Consider the following 10,547-nt stretch of genomic DNA (forward strand, 5'->3'; position numbering starts at 1 on the left):
AGCGCATTATTTATATATTCATCGCGGCAAGAAATGTGAATATGTAAATTACAATTTGTGTGAAAAGGTAGTAAATTAAAGTGATTACCAAGTTCAAATAAAAATTGATGAAAGATTCGATTTCAAATTCACACAAACATTATAAAAATGAAAATTCACGAAAAAATTGAAATCATATTAAAAACGTGTTCTTTGAACGCGAAGCAAAGAAATATCATTTCGTTTTGCCCATGGAAAAACACTGGGTTCGATAGTTTTTTGTTGTCTCAATGTGCAGAACAATCTCAATGTGAAGTAGTAAATCAATTCGATGATGCTCAGCAGAGAAATGCCCATGAATAGTCCAAATAGACCGCCACAACTGGCAACAAAATCTGTCATTGTATACACTTCCGTTCGATTGAGCGCAATAAAATGAGTTTGTTTGAATGATATGAGTAGTTGGGTGTAAGCTCTACGTACGCTAAAAATAGAAATGGGAAAAGTTATATCAGTCCATTTCTACCCTCTATGAATTTATGAAAGAGGGGAAGAAGAGACAGAAAAAAAATGATTCACTCACTTTGCTTTCGCAGGAATCAATGATGCATCAATGGCTCCAACCAATGTATTTTCATTCTGTGTATAAAATGGCGTTTGTCCCTGCGAAACCTCCACATCGTAAGAAACTGAATTGCAATCCGGCAAACAATTGCATTTCTGTGTCAAAGTATTCATTTTATAATAGGCTCGTGTCGCATTGTTCAAGCATAAAAACTTTTTTACATTGCAAATATTTGTGAGATTATCCCCTGAAAGAATCCAAAATTACAAACGAATCAACTTGGACGACTTACTGGTAGATAGAAAAAAATGAGCTCACTCGGCATGAAAAACTTAACGCATCCGCAATTATCTCTTGTGAAATTGGACAAGCATTCAAATTCGCATTTCTGTTGGCTGTACCATTTGAAGAAGCGCAGTTGTCGTTCTGCTCTGAAGAAGCAGCCTCGTTTTTCGGGCGAGTATTTTCGTAGTCCATTTGATGTGGCAATCATGTTTGGTTTAACGGAAATGTGAACTTCCCCTTCGATCGGAACGAAAATGTAATCATCAGATGTTTCGGGTACTTCATCAGGAGAATGTAAGGAAAGTCGAAAGCCTTGTGCATGTTTGTGGCAAAGGTCAGGTTTATCATTAACGATCGTATGCAATATCGTGTGCAGAGTGTCACGTTGACTCACGGTGAACACACGATACGGATACACAGTACTTTCATTCACACTAAGTTCATAGCCGTCTTCCATGTTCCAGTGAGAGACATTCGGATTGAATCTCACCGTCAACAGCTCTGGTATAACACTAGAATGATATCAGTTGAATAAACTGCGATTTTAAGCTTTTGTTCAATATCATACTCATTTGTGTATACATCCCAGGAGTTGAGCGAATTGAATGAATAGCAAAGACCTTCTTCGGTGAATGTTTCCCAGTATCTTGCATACGTCTGACTAAAATCTGCTGACCGAATTACTCCCGATGGGGCAATATCTTTAATGGCTTTGAATAGCTTCTCCGTTTTTGGAGAACCGTTTGCACGTCGTATTGTGACAAAATCATGCAAACACATATACTCCAATGCACATAATTGATCCTTCCTAGTCAATGGTTTATGCTATGAACTTTATGGAAGGTTTCGAACTGTTAATACATGTTAATTAAAGACAGCTTACTCTTTGTTCGTCAAGTTCTCTTTTTCCAAATTGGAATTTCGCATATATACATTTGCCAAATGTGTTATATTCACATCATCTTTGTCGTATATATGGGTGGGGCAAATGGTAACTGCCGGAAATGGAACCATCCCAATTGAAGTTGTTCGATCATTAAAACTGACCATCACTGGCCGTTCTTGCCATTTCAACCAAGTGTTCCAAACGCTGCAGGTGCACAAGACAACCGACAAAATGAATGCAATCATCCACCAGATTCTGGAAAACAGTCAATTTGGCCAATGAGTTCATTTCAAGAATGCCCATTCCATGTAAATTGATTTTAATTTTTGAAATTTAACATGAACATTTTACGATCATCGAAAGTTGTGAGGAAAATTAAAATGCAAGAAAAAAAATACAAAAGAGAAGAAGGGAACTGTTCACTTAAAATTAAAATTGAAAATAAATTCACGTATAGTATATGACACATTCATGCCTTTCAATCCAATGACGCTTTCCTTCGGTAAAGTATCGAACTCCATGCACTGTCGAATTCGAACAAAACTCCTTTGCCGTCGTCGTCAGAACCAACTGATTTTCAAAGTTGGATGGAAATATCGACAAATGTTGGAAATGCAGAAAAAAGGAGAAAAATTAACAAATGTTTCGGAAACTGAGCAGCCGCGAGGAAGTTTACATGATTTTTACTATGTGCATTTTCTGCCTTCTTCAAGTTCAATGTTTCATTCATATTCGTAGATACACTGCCTACAAATCGCAAAACATCCTTAGAAAGTTGATCATTCTTTGTTAGAAACCTTTTCCTTTGAATCGGGTGCTTCATTGTATTGAATTTTCAACATTAAAACTGAATATTCAATTGACTAATGAATGACTGACCGTGAATTTAACCATTTTCCGTTTTTATTAGAGACTTTTCTAGAATATTCCGCTTTTTAATGTCAAACTTATCTAGCATCTATGAGTGGAGATATGATCAACTAATTGATTTGAATCCAACATCATATAATGCTTTAATGATAATATACTGTTTTGTAATTTTAAATTTATTTTATCAATTCATAGCATTGCTGTTTAATGGTAATTGAACTTATGAGAAGAAATATCATTCAAATAATAATTCATATCAATGGTTTTGGTTTGAATTCCTCCCTCGATCAAATTAATATCATTCTCTTTGAAATCTATTTCTGAATTCGGTACGCTTGTTTCCCTCATCCCGTGGTGATTCAACTGCTGCGATTGCGTTTCGTTGTCTGAGCCTACGAAAAAATCTCAATGTGAAAAAGAAATTAATTTAACGAGGCTCTAAAAAGAAATACCCAAAAGTCCTCAGCAACTTTATTGTTTGTCGTTTACCTGTCTATATTTTTTGTTTACAGAAAACCCATTGACATCTTTTACCTATTACTTTTCGCCGAACAGACAGCGTGCGAGCGCACAGCGAATATGAATTTATATTCAATATTTGCGAATATTTGGGCTCAAATTTCTACTAACGCTTGGATATGCAAATTAAAATAAAGTTTGATTGTCTTGAAGTCTGTCGTATATACACTTTTGTTCTCATTATAATAACTGATCTACTACGGTATGATAGTAGTATTCTGTACAGTAGTTTTGTAATAGTATTCTGCAAGAAAACAAACAACCAGCCTGTGTTTTTTCGCCTATTCGATGGTGAAATCGTTATACTAAGTGGCCAATCGTTATACTACTTAGTACTTGGCATATCAATGAAAACTGCAACAAAGCAACATAGAAACAAAAACGATGACACTTATAATATTTGCTTGGCAATAGTTTCTTTCGATTTTGTGTCACTTTTTATTATAATGGATAATCACCTGTCTACACATTTGTATCTGCTGAGATCAATGTGTCCGGAATGCATATTTCTAGTATCGTATAAGGAAAATGTCACTTTATTTGCTTTATGAGATATAAAAAATATTCGTTTCGGAAACCTTGGCTGAGCTGAAATTTGGTTGATATAATTTTGACACATCTACAAACTTGTTAGTTAATAGTTGGATGTGAAATGAGCACTAGTTCTATTCAACCAAAAGTTTTGGAGATGAGCGCTATCAATTGCCTCATACAACATTTTCCATTGAAAAAGTTCGACACATTTACTCTCTTCTTATTCGTTTTAATGGCAACGATTGGGCTTCTAGTATGGTGATGATAAACTATAGTTTAAAACCATTTTTAACATTTCAATTTTACGCAAGAATATTCTTCACCATTCTGATAATCATTTTAGGAATTGCGAAAAAGTTTCACAAAATATTACCCAAAGTTGGTTTAGTAAAAATGAAGAATATATTTCTGGGCATTACGATTACGATTCGTCCAGTTTTTTGATAGCCGTTAAGCCTAAACCGTGGTATTTTACAAATGGCACACGTTATCCAAAGCCAGCATCTATTTCTGCTAAGACAGGCATACGAGATGCAAAATTATTACCCTACGAAGATCCAGGAAGTGATCGTATTCTGAATCAAATGATGTTCATTCCACCGACCTACGATCCGTCTCGTAGGAAGGAGATAATGAAAACGATCTATGTACCATTGCGACTACCAACTTGGTGGAGGCTCGAACGCGGTGACAGTGCATTCGTAGATTCCAAGTGCCCTGTCGATGCGTGCAGAATCACAGATGACCCCAAAGAGAGGAAAAATGTTGATTTAGTTATGTTTAACAATGAATACATACCTTCAGACGAGACACGTCCACCGAAACAACTGTATGCGATGTATTATACGGAAGCGCCTGTGTATACAAATCGTTTGGATCGTCCAGGTAAAATGAGCCACATATACAACAATTTCTTATAAAAACTTACTTTTAAAATCCTTCTCATTAGATGTTATCAATTGGACCATTTCATACAGGTTATCATTTAGCATTTGTAGCATTTATTGGATACTTTTTCGCATCATTACCAAATTTTTCTGGTATTATTCTTACGACAGATATGATAGTACAATAGCCGTTCCGTATAATAAATGGGTGTATTACGATCCTCGGCTAAAACAAAAAGAACAAGATCGAAACTATGCGGCAAATAAGACGAAAAAAGTGGCATGGTTTGTTTCCAACTGTGTACGCACTAGTAATGGTCGTCTAGAATATGCTAAAGAACTTCAAAAGCACATTCAGGTTCAAATCAAATATAAAACAAATTTCAATAAATTGTCGTGAATTCAATCAAAATAATTTTTTTACGCCAGGTTGATATTTACGGTAGATGCGGAACTTTGAAGTGCACATGTGAAGAAAGTGAAAAATGTTTCGATATGCTTGATGCGGATTACAAATTTTATTTGTCATTCGAAAATTCAAACTGCAAAGATTACATCACCGAAAAGTTCTTTGACACTGGGCTACAACATAATATCCTACCAATTGTGATGGGAGCGCCGCGTCACACTTATGAAAAATATGCACCTCTTCGGTCGTACATTCATGTTGAAGACTTTGAGTCGCCAAAGCAACTGGCTGAATATCTGCACATTTTGGACCGAAACGATAATTTATACAATTCGTATTTCAAATGGAAAGGAACGGGGGAGTTCGTCGGCAAGGGGCCGGCTTGGAGAGCAATGTCGGGGCTACATCTTTTTTGTCGATTGTGCGCCATGTTACACGATGAGCACAGCACCTCAACTCTACGCTTGTATAGCAATATCAATGAATGGCAACATGCAAAAGACGTTTGTATCAAGGGCTTTTGGCGAGATGTTAAAACTGATGGAACAAGTTAAACATAATCGTCATCTGCTCCACATTCAAAGTGATAAAAAAAACCAGACTGTGCAGCTGTGCACACATCATCTCCATTCGCTGCATTTTTCTACAAAATCATCTTCATCTTTAAATCAACTAACTCAGAACAAACGTGGTTCATAGTGAAAATATGTCTTGTCATGCGTTGTTCATTCATTTGGAACTTATCGAACAAAATGTGATTTCAAAAAAATAAACACATAAAAACACAAGAAAATTCAGTAAACATTACGGAATTTATTGACATATCGGAGAAATACCGCATACCAATCGAACATTCTCTCTACGGATGGAACTACAGCCCAGCACAGGATTCACTGAAGCACATTTTAAATGCACTCAACAATGATTGCGTTCAGAATATTCTACGCCAATTGACCGATGCCAAAGATCTTTTAAGCGCAGCTGAAACATGCTATCATTTCCAAGTGAATGCCAAACAATGATATCCACCGAATTTCAAAGCCTTGTCTTTGTCAGTTGAAAATAAATCGACCGGCAATTACAATGGATAGTCGATGGAGCTCGCATCAAAGTATTTCTCCCTGAAACAACGTCAGCGCCCTCTGATGTAATAGACTGTATTTACATCGAATGTGCATTCAATTGTAATTTTGGAAACGAAGAAAATTGAATCTAATAGTGAATTTTTATTTTAAAATATTTGAAATCAAGTTGAATGAAATTAAGAAAAACAAATTAAATTCAAGTTTGTAAAAACTGCTACTGCTCGATGAAAATCTATCGTTGACTGGTGTCACGAGCACGATATGGAATGCCTCTGTTTTTCATGTCTCTCACAATCGTCTTGGGCAAACGGCCTGACACTGAGATCGCATAGATGCCTTTGGTGAACCGGTCTGAAATGTGAAGAAAATGTTAGTTCATCTCGTTGTGGTCAATTTGTTGAAAAGTTTATTGTCAAACTGATCATTAGCACAATAAGTCTATTGCATTCTATTCAGTTTGAGCGATAATAAACGTGCCCAACAAATGTGATACAATTACGTTCGATTGCTCAACAAATCCAGTGTTCCATGTGAAGAATTTTGAAAGTCAAAAAATAAACGTAATTTAAACTTACTTATACGTTGCCATTTGCAAACCCAACTATCTTCAGGGCTCATCACCGCAATCAAACCATCAAAATTGTTGCTGGTACAGTCGTAAACGTTGTCTTTGTTGTTTTTCATTCGCAAGAATTCCTCGCAATTATCGCAACCGTCCATTTCGAATTGGTCGAATGACTGAAAAGTGTTTGAAAAATAAAAATACGGAATGATCGATGGGTATGAAATACAAAATTGGGACCATCACGAACGATGTTCCGATAAATACCTTGACCAATGAGCACACCAAACAGGCACGAAGACCTCGCAAATCTTTTGGAATCGTATCAAATGACATTTTCCTAAAATCGTCTCCTAATTTCGTGTTTAAATTAAAACCAATTCCAATTGTTTGTATTGGGAAATTGTGCCGAGTTCGATCACAGTGAAATGAAACTATTGAGCACAATTTTGTTAATGTGAGAAATGAAAATAAATGCCAAGCGACTGTGTATTTATCATGTGTTGACAACTAAAATGTCTGTAGTACCAGTTTTGATGGGTGAATACGTTCAATTGCAGTACTAGATCGAACAATTGAATCGAATCGTTCGTCTATTTTAACTAAATTATTTTCATCTGAAAATTAAATTTTCAATAATCGCTATTCTCTTTTTATTTACATTTTTTTAATTCAGTACAAATATGATTTGTTCAACACATTGGTGTCTTTCGTTTTCATTGTTCAGCCAGCGATAGCAGCACTTCTTTTAGTTCTGAAGCAATCGTTCAACGGTGGCAAATTACTAATATTTGGTTTACATTTCATTTCCCAGCCTTTCCAAGCCTTAAAGCCTTCAGTATTTTGAACGATTTGCGCGCATTGAGCCGCCTTCGTAATATCATCTTTCAGCATATCTATTGAAATACAAGTTTTTTGGCGATTTTAAACATTGAAAAACCAATCAAGAATCAGAATGGAACAAAAATTGATCAAAAAATTTGAAGAAGAAGATGATTGATTTTCTTTAGTTTTAAATTGTTGAAAAAAGAAAAAAATTAATTTGAAAATATCGGCGAAGAGCCGAAAGCAAAACTACAAAAGAAAAAAAGCCAATTCGAAATGTTGAATTTTTTTCTGCTTTTCATGAAATAATTTCAAACATACCTTCGCATCGAACTTTGCATTTTCCGCCAACATGTTCAATGCCACAGTAGTTTTTGCTATTTATCTGTAACAACAATTGTTGGAATCGTTGAGCAAAATATTGAAATTGAGTAATCAAAGCAGAGAGCTCACGTGGAATAGACCAAAACTTTTGTGTACTGATGGAAGACTACCGACAATCGGTGGGTATGGTTTGCTGCTTTTTGTGTTGAAGCCACTTTCCGCTTCGATCATGCAAATCCCTAAATGAAAATGGTCATGGTCAATAATTTATGTTATACGCGGTTACGTCACAATGAGCACTGCTCATTGAGTACTAAATCATTTTTAGCTTAATTTAAAAATATTAGTGAAAACAAAATGAAAGTGAATTGACTTACAGCTTGATAGCATGGTACGGCTGAATCGGTGCTTTTCGACGAGTTCACGTGCCAAATCGCATTTTTGATAGATTTTGGCATTGACTGCAGCCAGCCGAAGAAATACGATGAACAAAACAATCTTAGCCGCTTCCATTTAGTCCTTTTGACTCAAAGAAGGCAACTGTGCAAATGAAATGAAATCAACAATATAAATAATTCGAAGTAAGTCCAACGGATTTGCGTTGTATCAAGCAAAGAACAAAAACAAAACAAAAAAATTCTTGGAAATTCCCATAGTAAATGTAATTGAGGTTTATCGTTGTTACGCAATTTTGAGTGTATTTTGAAAGAATGTCTTAAGACATAGTTGGCATCGCACTCGATTCCCATACATCGTATTGACATGAAATGACATGTTTTATGATGTCAACACCACAAATTCCGAAATCAAATAAATTTATAGCGCATAATAAAAACTTAGTTATCACTTTCTACTCTATAAAGGCGAATGATTCAAAGCACCCACTTAGTTTGATATGGTTATTGAGAGTACTGTTCCGGCTAGTGTAAATCAACCGATTCGAACTTTGAGTAGTGACTCAATCGAGCCTATTCCAACGAACTATATACCCTGGACACCATTCAAGTGAATGCACTTCGATTCGAAGATAAATGAAAAAAAAAACACATTTTAAAACTAAATAGCTTAATACATCTGCCGCCGATTAGATGTCATCGACTTTTGTATGATTGTATCCTGTAAATTCGGCTTGTCTCTTTTGAATTGTGCTCATCGATCAATGTCTCTACAAGATATGAGATGGCTCAAGTGAAATAAAAACTTTCAGATTCTTGGAATTAGATTGAAACTGCGCCAATTATTTGCGTAAAAAATCAACCATTATGAATTAAATTTATCTGGCTAAATATTTTGAAGATACGCAATGAGCCTGTCAATGATGGTTCCGGTGAGTTTTGGCGTGTCAACAAAACAATACCATGTAATTTGGCGGTTATAACAATCACAACACAAACGCAACCCGATATTATCTATAGCGCTTTACACACAATCACACACACACACACACAAATCGACGCGCAATACCTACTGCTTAATGACTCCAAGTGAATATTTAAATGAGGCTTAAGCGAATGTAGGTGTTTGGAAGATAATCATTATATCAATTTGAATATCGACGTCAAACTATAGACTTAAGTTGAATTAGTAGCTAGCTTATCAGCTGTTGCTGCTTCTGTTGCTGTCGACTCGTGCTATTCGCCGAATCGTATACAGTTTTTTTCCGTGTGTGTCGTAAGTTTACTTAATAAACTGATGGAATGTAAATTCGTTTTTACACTATTCAATTCACTTTTTTCAATTAGACAATGAATTTTTCATCTCCATTCATCTCTTAAGGAGAAAAAAAGCGAAGATGAAATAAATGCCTCGTATTTTTACGTTACATTTTATTTGTTTTTATTTGGGGATTTTGTAGACGTATTTTTGAACATTTCAATACCAAAATAAAAATTGGGCGATCTGCCGAAATAGAGCAAGGTAAGCCGTTTCGTCAGAAGGCAAATACTAAATGACTCAGACTCCAATTATTTTTGTTAACAATTAAAATTACAAAAGGACTACTGAATGCGTTATGTCTTTGCTTGGGCTTTTGGCTATTTGTATTTGGTGGTGATAAGCATTGTTTCTTTAGAAAATGACAACACATACGTCCAACCACTTGACAAGATCGGATCGCACTGAGAGCGTGTGCAAATGATAACATCATGACCATACACAAACGAAATTGGGTAAGTATTAAAGACAAATACGAATACATTTTCGTTTTTCAGAATAAAAATGAATACGAATTCAATTGTTTTATGATGCCCGATGTAAATACGATCGCACGAACTCATTTAAGTGATTAAACTTATTGAATTTGACGACACCTGTGGTAAGAACAATGGATAAAGTAAACACAAAACGGACCGTCGTCCAAAAAACCAAAGAGAAAAAAATCACTCAAAACATACACAACCGGACGTCACACTGGAACAATCGGTCTTCTGTGGCGTATCTGCTGCTAATCGATTAGAACACACAATCTAAATTTGATTATGTATCGGATCAAATATCAACTTCTGAGAAATAGAAAATAAAACTGGTTATAGCTATGCTTCGGAGCAATCAATCACCCTCTGGCACACAACTTGATTAAGCGGCAGCACTTTTCGATCAAATGATTAATGTCTCGTTTCTCTTCGAAGCTGGGGAATGAATGCTAGGGGTTTCACGCAAACTCGAAGGCCGAAGATTTTACTAAATAGCTGGAAATAAAACCATTTTATGTGTAAACTATAGATATTGCTTCTTTTTATTCATAAACTCGATTTTATTAGAATTTTTTGAATCTAAAAATTCTGGAAGTGGGTTTTGGTGGATCCTCAGGATTGTTCA

General features: G+C 35.5%; 4 protein-coding genes across 9 annotated transcripts; 1 reads left to right on the top strand and 3 right to left on the bottom strand.

The window, feature by feature from the left end:
• Nucleotides 1–558: 558 nt before the first annotated feature.
• On the bottom strand, nt 559–6,017 carry LOC129577100 (pickpocket protein 28-like). The gene is made up of 5 exons (XM_055463562.1): nt 5,778–6,017; nt 1,713–1,970; nt 1,398–1,637; nt 863–1,341; nt 559–791 (listed from the first exon to the last, which is right to left on the bottom strand). Exons 2-5 carry the CDS (start codon nt 1,958–1,960, stop codon nt 559–561), a joined length of 1,200 nt encoding a protein of 399 aa, XP_055319537.1. The 5' UTR covers nt 1,961–1,970; nt 5,778–6,017.
• LOC129577101 (glycoprotein 3-alpha-L-fucosyltransferase A-like) lies at nt 3,871–5,583 on the top strand. The gene is made up of 5 exons (XM_055463563.1): nt 3,871–3,896; nt 3,982–4,523; nt 4,588–4,615; nt 4,697–4,883; nt 4,955–5,583. Exons 1-5 carry the CDS (start codon nt 3,871–3,873, stop codon nt 5,486–5,488), a joined length of 1,317 nt encoding a protein of 438 aa, XP_055319538.1. The 3' UTR covers nt 5,489–5,583.
• Nucleotides 6,018–6,140: 123 nt separating the features above from the next.
• LOC129577427 (transcription elongation factor SPT4) lies at nt 6,141–7,086 on the bottom strand. Its single transcript, XM_055464415.1, has 3 exons — nt 6,849–7,086; nt 6,595–6,757; nt 6,141–6,370 (listed from the first exon to the last, which is right to left on the bottom strand). The coding sequence occupies exons 1-3, from the start codon at nt 6,915–6,917 to the stop codon at nt 6,252–6,254; spliced, it is 351 nt and encodes a 116-aa protein (XP_055320390.1). The 5' UTR covers nt 6,918–7,086; the 3' UTR covers nt 6,141–6,251.
• A 119-nt stretch (nt 7,087–7,205) lies between these two features.
• On the bottom strand, nt 7,206–10,276 carry LOC129577425 (lysozyme-like). 6 transcript variants are annotated; one of them, XM_055464413.1, is made up of 5 exons: nt 10,124–10,276; nt 8,108–8,270; nt 7,860–7,969; nt 7,728–7,791; nt 7,206–7,477 (listed from the first exon to the last, which is right to left on the bottom strand). In XM_055464413.1, the coding sequence occupies exons 2-5, from the start codon at nt 8,241–8,243 to the stop codon at nt 7,305–7,307; spliced, it is 483 nt and encodes a 160-aa protein (XP_055320388.1). In that variant the 5' UTR covers nt 8,244–8,270; nt 10,124–10,276; the 3' UTR covers nt 7,206–7,304. The 6 variants fall into 6 exon arrangements, with proteins under 6 accessions (XP_055320388.1, XP_055320384.1, XP_055320386.1 ...); XM_055464409.1 differs by lacking the exon at nt 10,124–10,276 and adding an exon at nt 9,610–9,770; XM_055464411.1 differs by lacking the exon at nt 10,124–10,276 and adding an exon at nt 9,554–9,770.
• Nucleotides 10,277–10,547: the final 271 nt, after the last annotated feature.

Source organism: Sitodiplosis mosellana, unplaced genomic scaffold (assembly GCF_009176505.1).
Source record: "Sitodiplosis mosellana isolate CC-2019 unplaced genomic scaffold, AAFC_SMos_1.0 Smas_scaffold_6197, whole genome shotgun sequence".
In the NCBI taxonomy this organism is placed as follows: Eukaryota; Metazoa; Arthropoda; class Insecta; order Diptera; family Cecidomyiidae; genus Sitodiplosis; species Sitodiplosis mosellana.